Source organism: Sylvia atricapilla, chromosome 17 (genome assembly GCF_009819655.1).
Source record: "Sylvia atricapilla isolate bSylAtr1 chromosome 17, bSylAtr1.pri, whole genome shotgun sequence".
Classification (NCBI taxonomy): domain Eukaryota; kingdom Metazoa; phylum Chordata; class Aves; order Passeriformes; family Sylviidae; genus Sylvia; species Sylvia atricapilla.
The window spans coordinates 160,778-178,369 of record NC_089156.1 but is presented as its reverse complement, the minus strand read 5'-3'; the positions used below and the strand labels follow the sequence as shown (position 1 = coordinate 178,369).

Here is a 17,592-nt window from a genome sequence, read left to right as displayed (position 1 = left end):
TATTAGAAGGCTTTTCAACCCAAATGATTCTGTGAGTCTATGAGACAAGGATGGGGGAGGGAACAAGAGTCTAGCTGGATCCTTGTCATCACCTACTGGTCTGGAGGCATCATATTCGTCATAAATTCTCATCAGGTTGAACAAAGACACTGGTCACATGTCAGGAACTCTTATGTGTTACTGTAGTCACTGTAACTCCAGCAACCAGCCCACTGCTTGAACTCAAAAGGTGATAGTCAACAAGCCAATTCTTACAATAGACTTTGTACAGAACACTTCAGTAAGTTCTCAACTCCCACCACATGGTCCTCAAAAGGCACTGGCTCACAAGCTGCAGTAGACCACTGATATTCAAGGGTACTGGCTGACAAGCTGCAACACACCATCACACAAAGGTGCTGGCACATAAGCCACAACACCACTACTCAAAGGTCCTGGCTAACAAGCAACAACACAGCTTTACACAAGCTCCCCACTCCCACATCACAGTTCAATACAAAGTATGAAGTAGAGTATGATGACCTTGCTTTGCTCAGGCAAAGCAAGGGAAAAAAACAGTATCACCAGTCCTTAGATCTGTGTTGGTCTTCCTTTGGTCATGCCACATGGATGGTCCAGAGCTGGGGCAAACAGTGAGACAAGGAAAGTGGAAGAGAAAGAGGAGAAAATCTAGTTGAGGTGTTAGGGCTGGGTTGGACTCGATGATCTTGAAGGTCTCTTCCAACCTACACATTCTGTGATTCTGTGAAAAAGAATAGAGGGGGCCTGTTTGCTTCCTTTCATGCACAGCCAGCCCTTATGGATGGGCACTGGGGAGAGAACTAAGCATGAGTATTAAGGTGTGGGAGGGAATTGGCTTGGAACAGTACTGCCATGCCTCCATGGGACCCTCTCCTCCAATCACAGCTTTCCTGTAGCAATACTCAGAATGTTTGAGACAAAATATGTTTCATTCTAATCCTCTACAGTCCTTCATTTTGTGATGCTGTTTTACAACAAATTCTTGCTGAGCCTAACTTCACATGCACGACACAAAGCTGTGCTGCCACAGCCCAGCCGTGGCACAAACTGGTGCAGCCTGAAACCCACACACCCTTTTTTCTATAGCTCCCCCTGGCAGCTGCACCAGGAAGCAATTCCCTGGCTCCCTGTCAAGAGACACATCAGCTATGTGTGGTGCTCCCTCTTCCTGACAGCAAAGAAGTTTGATCATTAGTTCTTGCTAACTTTAGGCTTTTCCCTGTCCTTCAGGCTGCCAACATGCCTGATTCAGAGCTGTTTGAGCTCATCTCAGAGAACCGGTCGATGTCACGCAAACTGGAGGACTATGGGGAGCAGAAGTCTACCTCCATCAGCACTGCCAAGCGCCTGGCAGAGTTTTTGGGGGACCAGATGGTGAAAGATGCAGGGCTGAGCTGTCGCTTCATCATTTCCAAGAAACCAGAAGGGTCTCCGGTCACTGAGAGGTAACCTCACCTGAAGGGGCCAGGGTTTCTGGCAGTGTGGGAGAAACCAGGGGAGGATAAGCAGGTAGCAGGAAGGGAGGGAGCTGCAGTACATGGCCAGGTGTTCACCTGAATCTGGCATAGGTCATGAGCAGGGCAGTGAGTAACACCATGCAGCCCAGTGGTGGCCTTGCAGGAGTTTAGGAGAAGCCTGGAGGATCTCCACAGTCTGGTAGAGTAGATTGTGGAGCACTAGGACATTGATTCCTGCTTTCCCAGGGCCATCCCCCTCGCCATCTTCCAGGCCGAGCCCAGTGTGCGCAAACACTACCTCCGAAAATGGCTGAAGAGTCCCTCACTGCAGGACTTCAACATCCGTGCGGTGAGTGAGGCATTCCTGCACATGACCCCGCATCTGGGATGGGGGCTTGTCCTTTGGAGACACAACCTGGGTAGTGGCTGGGGTGGGGGTGCTACTAGGATGTTTGATCCTGTGTCTGGAGGCCCTTCTGCTTGGCTTCCTTCACTGCTCAAGCTCTGCCCTCTTCCCAGATCCTAGACTGGGACTACTACATCGAGAGACTAGGCAGCACCATCCAGAAAATCATCACCATTCCTGCAGCCTTGCAGCAGGTACAGGGCAGGGGGCATGGACAGGAGGAAGGATTTGTGCAGGGAACTCAGTGTAATTTGAAGCTACTCTGCAGGTTAAAAACCCAGTGCCACGGGTCCGACACCCAGACTGGCTTCACAAGAAACTCCTGGAGAAGAATGATGTGTACAAACAGAAAAAAATCAATGAGCTCTTTGTTTCAGAAGGCAAGAAACAGGTACAGAGGGTATGGGGAAGGTGCTGGTAGTGCCACTGGGGCTTTTCTCTTGCAGCCCCCATCCTCCTGCTCTCCTTGCTCTCTCAGGTTCTTGCCAGCCAGCCTGTGGAGGGGGCACCCAGCTCACAGGTGGGTGACATAGAGGACTTTGGGGCTGTCAAGATCCCTCAGCCACTGATTCCCATTGCAAATAAGCGGAAGCGCATCCCTGCAGCAGAGGAAAGCCAGCAGCTGTCCCAGGACCTGGAGCTGTCCCAGTCCTGGCGGGAGATCCTGGGCCCACCTCCTCCCCTTGGCACCACTAAGGTAGGTGAGGCAGATTTTGCAGGGGATACCCCAGGACTGTACTTATCTGTCCAAGCAGCTTGGGTGCTACTTCCAGGAGCAAGCTGTGGGTTTCCCAAAACACTCTGCACACACATGGCTCTCGGGTACAAGGAGAAATATAACCAGGAGACAGAAAAACAACCACTGATACAGAAAAGGGGGGTGGTGGCTTTGCAGCTGGGGCAGTGTCTTGGTTGGAAAGACAGGTATCTGCTAGGGAGGGGCAGGGCCTCTCTTTGGAATGGAGATTTCAAATCCCCTCCCTCCAAATTTTTCTAATTCAGAAAATCAAAGGGGCTTTCAAGCAGAGCTATGGGGATAGGAATAACAGTTCTTTATTAGTATGTATAACAAAGCAAACAAAACCAGCAACTACAGTATTAATAATAACAGAACCAAGAACCTCAAGGGGCTTTGTTTCACAAAGCCTGGAGCTGCCCAATCTCCTGGGACCCCGAGAACACCAGGCTGGAACGGTGGAAAATCCCAGGCTGGTGGATGATCAGAAGCTCCGCTAGTGGTTGCTGGAATGTCAGGAATGTCCCGGCAGGGCAGGGAGTAAAAGGCTACAGCATAGCAAAAAAGGCTCAAGGCAGTGCCAAAGGAACACTGCGGTACAAGGCTGGCCCACCAGGGCAGGAGGAAGCAAGCTCAGCATTCCAGGGCTCACAAGCAGATGGTGGTAGATTTTCTCAGGACCAGACCTGGTGGGGAACAGCCAACTCCTATCACAACAAGCAGCAGCCTTACCATGTCCTCTCTCCGATGTGATGCTGAGAGCAAGAGAGAGAAGCTGCCCCCAGCCCTGTCCTTTTCTATCGGCGATTGATTGAGAGACGGGAAGACTGATTCATGATCAGAATTCGATTTTATTGAGGTTTTCCAAGTCTTATATACCATTTCAGTGAAGTTAATTTCTACTACAATAATTAGGTTAGAAGATCATACAAGCAACTCATGCATTATACAACATCTTTATCGTTGGGGGTTGATTGAATCTTTTCCCTTAAACAGGTTTTAATCCCATCTTCTCATAAGGTCAAAGTTCTGTTTGTCCCTGCCATGGCATCCTAGTCACCAGACTAGTTATGCTAATTAAGTCTGTTTTACTCTCACACTTGTGTATTCCCACACTTCCACCCCCCACCCCCACCCCACCATTCCTGACTTTTGGCTACCTCTTTGTTTTGGTCAAGCACGCTTAAGCACCCAGTACTTAGTCTCTAGCAACTTATGGGAAAAAATTCTTTAGCCTAAAAAAGGAACAAACCTAACCCCCAGCAGGCAGGAACATGATGTGGGACTGTGGGCTGGAGGGCTAAGGCAGTATGGTGTGATGTGGGGCAGGGAAGCCTTTGCTGATCTCATGCTTCCTGTCACCCCACTCAAGGAAGAGCATCTGGTCTGGCTGCGCTTCCACCAGAAGAAGTGGGATCTGCAGACTCGGCAGCGGCAGGAGCGGCGGAAGAGACAGCGTCTGGAGGATGGTGGGGTGGTGGCAGGTGGAGGAGTGGTCCGTGATGCCCTCTCCAAAGGGCTGAGCAGTTACCTGCGCCGGACAGCACGCAGCATCCTGGACTTTCCCTGGCAGGTCGTGCAGGTACCAGGGAGGGGACCTGGCACAGAGCAGCCTGGGGCACAAGCCCCACCACATTTACACTCTTGTCAAACTATGAAGTTCAGGAGCCCTGACATATACCCCATGTAAGCCCTGGGGAGCCCAGGAGAGGTGCAGAGCCTCAGAATCAAACCTCTGGATGGAAACAGGTGCCTACAATGTCATTCTTGATGACTTTCGGATGCGTGGCTAGATCTGCTGGTGGAGCAGCTCTAGTTCAGCCCATGGGCAGCTCTGCGCAGTCACAGAATGGCAAAAACATCAGCTGAGGCTGCAGTGGCTTTCATGTCTCTCTGGTCCCACATCTTGCTCAGTCAGGGCCACCCAGTGCTGGGGTCCCAGGATCATGTCCTGGAATATCTCCAAGGATGGAGAGTGCACACCTTGCATAGGCAACCTTCACCAGGTTCACCTTTGTGGGGAAAAAGTTTCTGGCATGCAGAGGGACCTCCCTGCATTCTGTTTTGTGCCCATGATGTCTGGTCTTGGCTGCTGAACACCACTGGGAAGAGTCAGGTTCTGTCCTCTCTGCACTTCCATATGGGTACATATATGTGGATGAGATCCCTCTGAACTTTATCTGCTCTGGGACAGACAGTCCCAGTTCTGCCAGCCTTTCCTGATATGAAGGATGCTCCAATCCCTTCTTCCTTCTTGTAGCCCTTCATTCTATTCAGTATGTCCGTGTTCTGTGTTGAGAAGCCCAGCATTGGACAAAGGATTCCAGTGGTGCCTAGAAGCAGACAATGTACAAATGAAGAGGTGGGGTGGTGTCATCCAGGTGTTTTTACAAATCTTTGTTATGGGCACCTAGGCCCAGCCCCTCTCACTCACTTCATCCTCCAGAAAGACCTCAGAGCTGCAGGTCCAGGACTTCAGGGTGTCTGGATGACATTCCCTGGAGTTGCCAGCCTGAGGCAGAGTTTTCTGTGTTGTACCCTGGGACAGTAGCAGGACACAGGGACTCCAGAGCTGAAAGTGATGACTTTCTGAGTGCTCCCACTTTGTTTTTAGCCACCAGCTGACCATGTAGAGCACTCTGCAGTGTAGATGTAAGCACTGATAGCATGTTGGATCTGCTAATGCTGACATCGTGCCCCATGTCCTGCAGATTGCCGAGACCAGCCAGCCTGGGCTGTTCCGGCTGTGGGCAGTGATAGGGAGCGACCTGCACTGCATCAAGCTGAGCATCCCCCGGGTCTTCTATGTCAACCAGCGGATCCCAAAGCCTGAGGAGGGAATAGCCTACAGGAAGGTGAGGACCTGCCCCTTCTGGAAGGGGAAACAGCAGTTTGCACTTAGGTAAGGCACTTCACCTCCCCTGTAAGCAGGAGTGACAAGCGTCTGCCATGCAACACCTCATTCTCCTACCCCATGGATATCCCTAGTCCCTCTGCTAATCCCAGTCTGCCTGGAAATCCAGATCTCTGTTACAGGAATTTGTAACATGCAGGAGCACAACCCATTGATTTCCTTAGAGAGAGCACGAGGAGCTGGCCTGGCTCAGAGCCTGGCTCCTGGCAGTTGTGCCCTGTGGTGGGATGCCTCAATAATCCTGTCCCTTACCTTGGCAGGTAAACAGGATCCTGCCCCGCTCAAACTTAGTTTACAACTTGTATGAGTACTCTGTTCCTGAGGACATGTACCAAGAGCACATCAACGAAATCAACGCAGACCTCTCTGCTCCAGACATTGAGGGAGTGTATGAGACACAGGTAACTCCTCCAGGTGTTGGTCTTTGAGGGTTGCTGTACAGTAGCTTGTTATTCTGAGTTCCAGTGGTGAGACACCAAAAATCCAAGACCCTGGACATTGTCCAGGGAACATATGGACAGAAATGCTGAGTACCAGCACATGGGTTACAGTATGTTGAGAAAGGGGCTTCAATTTATTTGGAGTTAGGAAACTTTGGGGAAAGAAATGAAGAGTTTCCTCTAAAACCAATCCAGTGCCCACCTGCTGGTATTGGAACCAGGAAAGAGAAGGAACATTTGGAGTAAAGTCAGGGAAAAACCCAAGAAAAGTGGAGCGATACATTGGTCTGAATGTCTGAGTGCCATGTCCTCTAAAACAAGGTTGTAAAAGCTTTAGAAAAAAGAACAGCATATATCTTGAAAGTTTGGGAAGAGCAAGAACAACCTAATTGAAATTCTGTAGAAAGCAATGAAGCTAAAATTCAATTTGCCAGTGCTGAAAATGGAGCTGAGAACATGGGATTCTTGCTTCCAGTGAGAATAGTGGTTTGTCCAGCAGATCAAAACCTAATGACTGGAATTTAACTAAGAAGATATTGGAGTGAAAATATCTGGCCTATGTGGAAGTGGCAGAATAGACCACACCATTGTAAGAGTGGAGTTAAAGAAAGCATAAAGGCAGGTGAATTTGATACTGAAATGCACTGTAGGATTATTATGGATGAGTAGGACAAGCTTTGCTGTGAGCAGAGGTGCTGGCTATGAAATGCTTTCTGAGGTGCAGGAGGCTGCAAGGGCAAAAAGATCATCACAGAGTTGGGAGACTTCTGCTACTGAAGTTACTGGTATAAGCTGTGAAGCATTCAAATGGGATATAGTAAAAGAAAACTTTTTAAATTCACCTGAAGTTTCCGCTTTTGAAAACTTTGAAGGAAGGTGTCTGAAGGCAAAGCACAGCTTTTAATGATTACATGGAGGCTGTGAAATCCTGTGGTGATGCATAAGGTTGAACCACATATGTCATCAGCAATTGAAAAGGGTGCCCACCAAACCATACTGAGGTTTAGTAAGCAACAGCCAAAACTTACATCGCATTACTTGTCCGAAGTGACTGGCATGTTCCCAAATTCTTTATATCTGTAGACCTTCCTCTAGGAAAACCTGCATCCTCTCCACTCTAGTAGTGTTTAATAAATGGGAAGAGATAAAAATCAAGAAGTTAAGAGGAAACTAAATGAGCAGCTGAAGTAAAACAAAGGGCATGGAGAAGTTTTAAAGATATGAAGGAATTTGGATAGTCATAGGGTAGCAGCATCTGTCATCTGAGGGGAGGTTGAGTGAGTTGGACTGTGCAGCCCAGAAGAGTCACAGGGGACCTACTCAATGGGAAGAGTGAAGAGGAGCCAGGCTCTGCTCTGGTGCCCAGGAAAGAATGAGAGGCAGTGGACACAACCTAAATGATGAAAATGCTGTGTAAATGTCAGAAAAATCTTCTGCAAATATCATTGAGCAGGTTGCCCAAGAGGTTGTAAAGTTTCCATCCTCACGTGGAGACACCATTAACCCAGCTGGACACTAACCTGGGCAAGGAAGGTCTGTCTTGGTCTTAAACAACTGCAGTGCAGCTCTGATCATTGATCCTAAACAATGCAGCAGGAGTTAGAGAAGGATGCAAGGGAGGGAACAGTTTGACCTCAGGGATGGAACTTAGATGGGAATGCGTCATCTTGCCGAAGAGATGTGAGGGGCCTCTGCAACTAAAACTAGTACAAAGGAAGAGCAATCAGGCAAGAAATGTTTATTGCTTCTCACTAGTTTGGGACCAGCTTCCTCAGCAAGCTATTCAGGAGTCTTCTGCACCAGTGTATTTGACAGCTGCAGGGTTAATAAAACAGGATGGATCTGTGGTGAATCTCCCACCCATGCTGATTATGTGGAGGTTTAAATGGAGCCTCTGCCTTGTAGTGACAAACCACAAGTTGCAGAGGGGCGAGAGAGGTGACAGAGGGAACCGCAGCTCCATCTCTCCTTAAGTAGAGGGTCTGAGGGTGGGGCAAAGGGCAGGTAAGGGCATTGACCTGAAGCCAGTGGAGACACACTGAGAGGGGAGGAACCACAGGCCAAGGTCATTGAGGGGGAAGGGCAGAACCAACCAAACCATTGTGTATAGAGATTACATTGAGTGGCTGAAAGTACTCCACAGCAGAGCAACCAGATCACCCAAATATTGCTCTACACATCCTCCAAAGAACCTTGATGGTAGGATCTGGGCATAGATAGGAAGATGTGGATTTTGAGATACCTGTTCTAAACCTTTAGAGAGGCTGATAATACCAAACTCATGCCGAGGCACCTGAGATATGTGCTACCTGTGGGTTTTAATCTAGGTTATTCTAGGTCTGCAGCTCCCAAGAAGAGCTTACTAGCAGTTGTTCCATCACATCTCTCCCCATCATTCCAGGTGCCACTGCTCTTCCGTGCCCTGATCCACCTGGGCTGCGTGTGCATGGTTAACAGGCAGCTTGTACAGCACCTGGCAGGGCGAGAGGCTGAAACCTTCAACATCGAGCACCTGGAAATGCGCTCACTGGCCCAGTTCACTTACCTGGAGCCAGGTGAGGCATCCTGGGAGAGGGGCTCCTGGGGCACCTTGCACTCCTGGGCACCACTGATGCTCTGTGCTCTGTGTCCCCAGGAAGCATTCGCCACATCTACATGTACCACAGCTCCCAGGGTAGCAAGGCACTTCTGGGCCTCTTCATTCCCTCACAGCGCAAGGCTGCCGTCTTCGTGCTGGACAAGGTAAGGAGGGCTGTGGAGAGTGGGAAATTGGAGGTGCTCATGGCTGGACATGCCCTGGCCATGTGCTCTGACAGCCCAGAAACCCCCCATGTCCTCCCTATCCCCACAGCATGGGCAGCAGGGAAGGGAGGGATTCTGCCCCTTTGCCTTGTGCAGGTGAGACCCCACATGCAGAGTTGCCTCCAGCCCTAGGATTTGCAACATAGGAAGGACATGGAGCTGCTGAAGCAAGTTCAAAGGAGGCCACAGAGATGCTCTGATGGAGGCTGGAGTGCTTCTGCTTTGGAGACAGGCTGGGAGAGCTGAAGGTGTTCAACCAGAAGAGAAGGCTCCAGGGAGACCTTAGAGCCCCTTCCAGTGCCTAAAGGGGCTCCAGGAGAGCTGGAGAGGGACCTGGGACAAGGGATGGAGGAACAGGACACAGGGAATGGCTTCCCAGTGCCAGAGGGCAGGGTTAGATGGAATATTGGGAGGAAGTTGTTCCCTGTGAGAGTGGTGAGGCCCTGGCACAGGTTTGCTGGCAAAGCTGTGGCTGTCCCATCCCCAGAACTGTTCTAGGCCAGGTTGGATGGGGCCTGGAGCAACCTGGTCTAGTTGACTTCAGGTTGCACCAGGGGAGGTTTAGGATTAATATTAGGAAAAAAATCACCAAAAGGGTTGTCAAGCCCTGGAACAGCTTCCTAGGACAGTGGTAGGGTCACCATCCCTGGAGGGATTGAAAAGATGTGAGGATGGGGCACTTGGAGACATGGTTTAGTTTTGGGTGAACAGCTAGACTTGATCATAAAGGTATTTTCCAACCTAAACAATTCTGAGATTAGGTATTGTCCTTCTCTGTGACAGGGAGTTGGACTAGACAACTTGTAAAGATCCCTTCCACCCCAGACCATTGTCTGGTAGGGCCAGGCAGCAGGAGGTTTCTCCATACATCACACATCTCTGCCATGTTTTTGCAGTGCCCCTGGCACTGCACATTCCAGGGTTGCTTTTCCCCTGCTCTTACCTGGTCCCTCTTCCACCCAGGTACGCAGCAATCAGATGCCAAACCTCACCACCTTGTTCTCAGTGGAACGCGCAGCTCTGCTGGAAAAAATGGGCAAGGAGCTGTTGCCTCCAGACAAACACACCTTCGAGGTGCGTGCTGAGACCGACCCCAAGGCCATCTACAGAGGTGTCCAGCGGCTGCTCTTGGGCTACAAGGTGAGATGAAGGTGTGCAGAAGGTTTCAGTGGGACCTTTGAGACTAAGGGAAGGATCCTGTGGAAGGCACTGGTGCACCAGTTCCAAGAACACCAGCACATAACTGCTGGACCCAAGGTCAAGAAATGGGTGCTTGTTTTGCTTGTGGGGGGTTTGCCTGGGGCAGTGCCAGCAGCAAGGCCACCTTAGGATCTTGCTCCATCCCTGCACTCAGCTGGAGAGCTGGTGGTGTTGGAGGTGGATGGGTGCTTCAGGCATGCTGGAGTATGCTGTCCCAGGACCGTGGGGCCCTGCTGTGGGTATGGGGCCCCTCACACCACCAGCTTCTGCTGAGCAGGTGAGAGGTGCACCAGGACATATCTCTTTCTCCTTGGCGCAGGACGAGCGCCGGGGCCCCACATTAGTGGCTGTGCAGTCCAACTGGGACCTGAAACTGCTGGCGAGTGGTATCCCCATCATTGAGGAGTTCCCCTTGGTCCCCATCCGGCTGGTAGATGACATCAGCTACTCAGTCCTTGACTGGCAGCGCCATGCTGCCCGCCGCATGATTCGCCATTACCTCAACCTGGACACCTGCCTCTCACAGGCTTTTGAGATGAGCAGGTACCCAGGGTGGCCATGTTCCTCTGAGGCTGCCATGTCCTCAGTGGGACCACAGGAGCTGCCTCGTCCCTTGAGGGGATGGTCAGGGTTCCCATTTTCCCTGCAGCCATACTTATGCCAGTGACCACTGATGTCTCTATGCCTCAGGTACTACCACATTCCCATTGGAAACCTCCCTGATGACATCTCCACCTTTGGCTCTGACCTATTCTTCTCACGCCACCTTCGTCGTCACAACCACCTCTTGTGGCTGTCTCCCACAGCCCGCCCTGACCTGGGGGGGAAGGAGGCTGATGACAACCGCCTGGTCATGGAGTTTGATGAGAGAGCCTCAGTTGAGATCAACAACCCTGGCTGCTACTCCACAGGTGAAGAGGCAGGAGGGTGGTAGCACTGAATGGGGCAGAGCTGGATCTGCTCTGTGAGTCCTGCAGAGGGTTGGATGCAGTTCCCAAAGAGTCTCTATGGTGGCAGTTGTAACCAGCAGCTTTTGGGTTTCAGCATCAGTGGTTTCAGCAAGGTGGATGCTAGAAGCATGTCCTGGAGTAGGGAAGGCTCACCTGTAACATGGTCAGGCATCAAAATGAGGATTCTTTCCCAGTGACCAGTGACAGCGGCCCTTGGCAGACCACCTTCCATGTTGTCAGCCCAAGGACAGCTCACTTGGTCATCACTGGTGCTGCTGGTACAGGTCTCTCTTAGGCAGCTTAAGTGTAATGAGTTCTTCTGAGGTTCAGTGTTGCAGCCTCCAGGAAAACTGGTGGTCCCAGAGGGTCAGTAGGTCCAAGTCTTGTTGAAAGACAAGGTTCAATCAACATCTGTGAAGGTCCAGTCTCACATAGGCATGACTGAAAGCATTTGGCCTCTGAGTGCAGCAGCAGAGAGGGTGTTCCTGGGTCCTTTTCCTGCCTCCCTGCTGACAGTTGTGTCTGCTCTTAGTGTGTCTGGAGCTGGACATCCAGAGCCTGGCTGTGAACACCGTGTTGCAGTCCCACCACGTGAATGACATGGAAGGAGGCTCCAGCATGAACATTAGCTTCGATGTGATTCAGCAGGCATCCCTGGAGGACATGGTGACAGGGAACCAAGCTGCCAACATCCCAGCCAGCTATGATGAGACTGCCCTCTGCTCCAACACTTTCAGGTGTGGCTCGAGAAACAGTAGGAGGTGGAGCAGGTGGTCTACATCCTGGCAGGTCCTCTCAGAGTCCTGCTTCATTCCCTCCTGGCTTTAGCCTTTACCCAGCAGTAGGGCTTTTACGGTGCTCTAAGGCTAAATTCAGGCCTCAAGCGCATTGCAGGCATCTTCTCCAACACATTGGAAGATATTCAGAGCTGCCTGTTGCCTCAGCCAGCAGATATGTGGAGATGTTGCTTTCTCCTTTGTTCATGCTCCACCAGGTTGTAGAGGCACATATTTACCTTGTGTCTCATGTGCTGAGGGCTGAACAAGGGAGTTCCTGTTCTAAATCCTCTATTGTGTCCATAAACATGTTTCTGTCAGGAAGGGGGAAGGGTTTGCTGGTTGGCTGGTGGAGTGATACTGGTCTCTGCTTGCTGGCAGGATTCTGAAGAGCATGGTGGTGAGCTGGGTGAAGGAGATTACACAGTACCACAACGTCTATGCAGACAACCAGGTCATTCACTTTTACCGCTGGCTCCGCTCTCCTTCCTCCCTGCTCTATGATCCAGCACTGCACCGCACACTCCACAACATGATGAAGAAGCTATTCCTGCAGTAAGTGAGGTCTCAAGTGTGCCAGGCTGATGCATGGGGAATGGAGAGGTGTGATGTTAGTGATCAGGATGTTGGCACCTACAGTGATCCTTCAAAAAGGTGGACAGTAGGATGGATCTCTCATCCTCTTTGGGTGGACATCATCCTCCTCCCTTGCCCATTGTTGTTGCATGTTGACTCAGCACATCCTCTTTGGGTTGCACCTGCCCCTCGGCCATTGCTTTCCCACCCACTGACCCCACCCTGTGCCCTGCTGCAGGCTGGTGGCCGAGTTCAAGCGCCTGGGCTCCTCTGTGGTCTACGCCAACTTCAACCGCATCATCCTGTGCACCAAGAAGCGGCGTGTTGAGGATGCCATCAACTACATGGAGTACATCATCAACAGGTGGGGTGCACCTGGCTCCTGGGTGGTGGGGATGGGGCAGGGCTCAAGGCCAGGATCCTCATCCTCAGAGAGGAGGGTGGTGACTTTTTGCCTTCTGATGCACCTCAGAACTGGATTTATTACTTTTTTTGGCAAAGCTACTGAAGGGACAAAGCTTCCCAGTTCTCTTGCTGTCATGCCTCCCCATCTGTCCCTAGTTGTCCTCTTTAGGCAGTATTCCAAGTGTACTCATCGCAGTCCCATGGAGAAGAGATAATGCTGACACAGGGACTGACTGTAGTTTTCCTCCCTCCAGCATCCACTCCAAGGAGATCTTCCACTCTCTGACCATCTCGTTCTCCCACTGCTGGGAGTTCCTGCTCTGGATGGACCCAGCAAATTATGGAGGTATCAAGGGAAAAGTGGATTCTCGCATCCACTATGGGGAGGTAAGAGATTGGAAGCACCCTGTCCCTTGGGAGCAGAGTAGGGAGGTGTTGGCTGGGCATGTGGGACTACTGTGGCATTGCTGGGACCCCCAGAAGGCCACTAGCAAGAGGCAGGCGTTGGAGGAGGAGGAGAGTGAGGAAGAGGAGGAGGAGGTGGCGAGGGAAGAAGAGGAGGAAGGGGAGCAGCCAGATGTGGAGGAGCTGCTGGAAAACAACTGGAACATCATGCAGTTCCTGCCCCAGGCAGGCTCCTGCCAGAGCTACTTCTTGATGATCATATCAGGTGAGCAGTACAGAGAGATGCTGAGGTCATTGTGCCCTACCCCCGTGCCAGCTCTGGGTAGGAGCTGGAGCCTTGCCTATGTCTTCCCAGCCTACATCGTGGCTGTGTACCACAGCATGAAAGAGGAATTGCGGCATAACGCCCCTGGGAGCACCCCCATCAAGAGGAGGAGCACCAGCCAGGTGTCCCAGGAGGCTCTGGGGGAGCTGAGGGCCATGCCTGGTGAGTGCCAAGCCCTGGGGCAGCCCTGCTGCAGGCAGAGAGCCACCTACCTTGCTTGCCCGATGTGCTGCCAATCAGTTCAAATGGTCTCTGCTTTACCCCTCTAGGCATGATCACCTTCTCACAAGATTATGTGGCAAATGAGCTTACCCAAAGCTTCTTCACCATCACCCAGAAGATCCAGAAGAAAATGGCTGGTTCCCGGAATACCACAGAGCCCTCAGACATGTTCCCAGTCCTGCCTGGCTCCTACCTGCCACTCAACAACCCAGCTCTGGAGTTCATCAAGTATGTTTGCAAGGTCAGTGGGGATGGGCCAGGCCCCTTGGCTGGAGGATTGGGATCTGAACTGAAATTCAGGTCCTTGTTCATTGCTGCAGCTTTTCATAGGAGGGATCTACAACTGGTCTATTGTGCCCTTAATCCATATGAGGGTCACAAGGATCTGAGCTGTCCTGCTGAGAACAGTTTCTGCTGCTAGGCTCACCTGGCTTTTATCCTTGCAGGTCCTCTCCCTGGATGCCAACATAACCAACCAGGTGAACAAACTACGCCGGGACCTGCTGCGCCTCATTGAGGTGGGCGAGTTCTCAGAAGCAGCCCAATTTCGAGACCCTTGCCGCTCCTATGTGCTTCCTGAAGTCATCTGCAGGAATTGCAACTTCTGCAGGGACCTGGACCTGTGCAAGGACCCTGCCCTTTCCCAGGTGCAGTCTGTCTCCTGGGGACAATAGAGGCTCCAGTACAGCAGTGCTGGAGGCCAGCCAATCATCTTATCCCCTTTATTGCTTTATCTCCCCTTTGTTTTGCACTCTGCCTGCTTCCCATGATCATCCTCCCCTAAAGCAAGTTTTCTGTTCATCTTTTCTAGCTGCATGTGATGGATCTGAGCATGCTTGTGCTTTGGCTAATGTTCTGTCCTCTCCAGAAACAAGTTCCACCATCCCAGTGCATGGGACTTCCAGTGCTCACCTCCCTCTCTTTTGCCCCTAGGACAGGTTGGTGCTGCCTGGCTGGCTCTGCCCCAACTGCCATGTGCAGTACGATACTGATGCCATTGAGATGGCACTGGTGGAAACCTTGCAGAAGAAGCTGATGGCCTTCGTGCTGCAGGACCTGGTAAGCACAGGAATCCCCTGCTCTGCCCATTCCTGTGGTTGTCTGAGCCTGGACACATTCACTTTGCCACTGCCACAGGGGCTTGGCCTCATCTCCTGACCCACCTGAACCTCCTTGGCCTGCAGGTGTGCAAAAAGTGTCATGGCGTGAAGGAGACACACATGCCTGTGTACTGCAGCTGTGCTGGAGACTTCGCCCTCACCATCTCCTCCCAGGTACTTTAACACCTGCCCAGCCCAGCCCCAGCCCAGCAGCTCAGTGAGGGGCCCTAAGGTGCCCTGTGCCGCCTCTGCTCTAACTGCACGTCCCCTGGCACCTCCTGGGCTGCCCTCTGGCCAGCCCTGCCCAGCCATTCCATTGGAGCCCCCGGCTGCCCAGGATGCTGGGCAGCCTCCTTCCCTCCCTGTTCTCTTCTTCTCAGACCTTCATGGACCATGTCAGTGTGTTCCAGAACATCGCCCGGCACTATGGCATGGCCTACCTGCTGGAAACCATTGAGTGGCTGATGCACACCAAGCTCCAACTCCAGCAGTGAGAGTTGGGCTGCTCTTCCTACCTACTCCATGCTCTCACATCCATGGGCCAGACCACAGAGACAATGCGCAGCCCTCCTGCAGTGAGGGAAGGGAGGGAGAGCCATACTTGGAACTGGGTTGTCTTTGCCCCTAGCTGCCTGGTGAGGGAGTTGGGGGTTTCCAGTGGCTGGAGCTGGGCTCCACAGGTCTGTACTGGCCCCAGCTGTGGTTTTAATTTTTAGTTTCTGTAAATAAATGAGTACTAGAAGGAAGGTGTAGTTTTTAGGGAGGGAGGAATCGGGCTGCGGGTGCCAAGTGGCTGTGGTACCACTGACGGGCTGGGGCATACTGGTGGCTGTGGTACCACTGGCTTCACCCCATCCTCAGCCCAGCCCTTGCCAGCATGAGGCTGGCAGTGCACACAGGTGCTGCCCACACCTGCCACCAGGTCCTGCCTGTGGGCAGCTGGCTACGGTGGGATGACTTGCCTGTGCTAAAGCACTTGGGCAGGCTTGGCCCAAGCACTTGTCAGGTCTCATTAAGGTATTAGTGGGTCTGTCCACTGAGGTGGGGGGCCTGAGACCCTATACACATCTCTGCAGCAGCCCATGGCTGGAGGCTGTACACCTCCCTACCATGGCAGTGCGGGGCTGGAGGATGAGGACACAGCCACCAGCTCTAATCCCCATGTCCCTCCATTTCACTGCAGTGAACAGCCCTAGGTGGGGTTTACTGACAGCCTGGGGCTGGCAGTGGTGGCAGGTGAGCTGTAGGACATGTCCCACTCATCCATATGTGGTGCTCTTCGTGGAGGCAGCAGGTCCCTCAGAACTGGGGACTGCTGATGGTTTCAGGCAGAGCACACATTATCCACCTTTACACCGTGATTTTTCCTGCTGTCGTGGTACCTGGGATGGGATGGGATGGGATGATGTGAGGCTGGAGCAACCCCAGGGTCATGTCCGCTCACTGAGGAACCATCTAAGGAGGAGACTAATGGGCATTGTGATGGTGGGCCATCACCTGTAGCTGTTGCCAGGGAAGCCAAAGTCCTTTCAGGGTGGAGACAGTGGGAGGAAGAGCATGGGCTGCACCGGAGTTCAGACAAGTCCAGTTTGGACTTATGTCTGATGATCACACTGAGCCCACACAGCAGCAGGGACCATCAGCCCCCACATGCCATGGGCACAGCATCCCAAAGTGCATGAACCCACCACAGCCATGCATTTCAATGGGCACAGGACCACCGCAGCCATGGCATACTTGTGGCACCAAGAGCTTTTGGGCATCTCAATACAAGATCGTAAATCTATTAATTAGAAAGCATCCAATGAAGGCTGTGAGGATGGTAGAGGGTCTAGATGTCAAGTCATAGATAAAGCAGCTGAGGACATTTGGTTTATTCAGACTTCACCTGTCGCCAGATGGACACCGAAAGACCACACTCACACTTTCAAGTTGTGAGATGAGAAAAAGGGAAGTTTATTTTGGTTTAGGGTTCAAATAGGGTTTGGACTTCAACCAGCAACTGGGCGATGAGGTTGACACTTTTTTGACCCCACTGGTCAAACCAAAAGTCTATCAGTTTGTCCTTCCCCCTGGAAAGGAATGCATTATTTATAAAACTTAAGTCTTTATGTTACAAGCATGAGAACTCTAGTACAGAAATGTAAAAACATCAAAAGGCTGAAAAATCAGGACGACACTCACCAGGGGGCTGCAGCTCTTCTTGCAGGGCCTGCACTGATCTCTGCTCTCTGAGCAGGGACAGGACCTGAGGGAAGAGCTGAAGCTGTGCCTGGCAAAGGTCAGGCTGGAGATCAGGGAAAGGTTCTTCCCCCGGAGGATGCTGGTGCTGGGCACTGCCCAGGCTCCCCAGAGAATGGGCACTGCCTCGAGGCTGCCAAAGCTCCAGTAGTGTTTATACAACGCTCTCGGGTGCACAGGGTGGGATTGGTGGGCTGTCTGGGCAGGGCCAGAACTAGGACTTGATGAGTCTTTTGTGTGTTCCTTCCAGCTCAGGATATTCCATGATTCTAGGAAAAGCACTGACTGGGTGCCAGGGAGTAGCTCTAGAGTCCTTGGAAGATCCCCAAAAGGGGGAAGAGCTCTGGGCTGGGCAGACACGGAGGCAGGATGGAGCAGCACTGCAGTCGTAGTGGAATGGGTTCTCTCACTCCCGGTGTGAGGCACGCAGGGGGATGCTCTGCTCCTCTGTCCCCTCCCGTTACCCGGCTCACACCGGAGGCCACCCCGGAGTGACTGCACCGTGCTTCTGCTGCGCCTGATGCCCGCTTCCCGCACAATCACCCCTCTGGCTGCCGTGGCCTTGGGCCGGGGCCTCGGCTGCAGGAGCCGCTCCGTCCGCAGGGGGCGCTGCACG

The 17,592-nt window shown here is 52.2% G+C and overlaps 1 protein-coding gene across 1 annotated transcript in view; it reads left to right on the top strand.

Moving 5' to 3' along the window:
* POLE (DNA polymerase epsilon, catalytic subunit) overlaps positions 1 to 15,477 on the top strand; it is a 35,369-nt gene extending 19,892 nt beyond the window's left edge. The window contains exons 25-48 of the mRNA XM_066331107.1: positions 1,252 to 1,466; positions 1,725 to 1,827; positions 1,998 to 2,078; positions 2,153 to 2,275; positions 2,363 to 2,581; positions 3,993 to 4,202; positions 5,332 to 5,475; positions 5,795 to 5,935; positions 8,376 to 8,529; positions 8,610 to 8,716; positions 9,740 to 9,916; positions 10,296 to 10,519; positions 10,667 to 10,887; positions 11,459 to 11,663; positions 12,084 to 12,257; positions 12,517 to 12,642; positions 12,938 to 13,070; positions 13,164 to 13,353; positions 13,444 to 13,575; positions 13,683 to 13,876; positions 14,082 to 14,282; positions 14,569 to 14,694; positions 14,820 to 14,909; positions 15,116 to 15,477. Of these exons, the coding sequence (XP_066187204.1) occupies positions 1,252 to 1,466; positions 1,725 to 1,827; positions 1,998 to 2,078; positions 2,153 to 2,275; positions 2,363 to 2,581; positions 3,993 to 4,202; positions 5,332 to 5,475; positions 5,795 to 5,935; positions 8,376 to 8,529; positions 8,610 to 8,716; positions 9,740 to 9,916; positions 10,296 to 10,519; positions 10,667 to 10,887; positions 11,459 to 11,663; positions 12,084 to 12,257; positions 12,517 to 12,642; positions 12,938 to 13,070; positions 13,164 to 13,353; positions 13,444 to 13,575; positions 13,683 to 13,876; positions 14,082 to 14,282; positions 14,569 to 14,694; positions 14,820 to 14,909; positions 15,116 to 15,229 (3,804 nt within the window). The 3' untranslated portion in view covers positions 15,230 to 15,477. The remainder of the gene's footprint in view (positions 1 to 1,251; positions 1,467 to 1,724; positions 1,828 to 1,997; positions 2,079 to 2,152; positions 2,276 to 2,362; positions 2,582 to 3,992; positions 4,203 to 5,331; positions 5,476 to 5,794; positions 5,936 to 8,375; positions 8,530 to 8,609; positions 8,717 to 9,739; positions 9,917 to 10,295; positions 10,520 to 10,666; positions 10,888 to 11,458; positions 11,664 to 12,083; positions 12,258 to 12,516; positions 12,643 to 12,937; positions 13,071 to 13,163; positions 13,354 to 13,443; positions 13,576 to 13,682; positions 13,877 to 14,081; positions 14,283 to 14,568; positions 14,695 to 14,819; positions 14,910 to 15,115) is intronic.
* Positions 15,478 to 17,592: the final 2,115 nt, after the last annotated feature.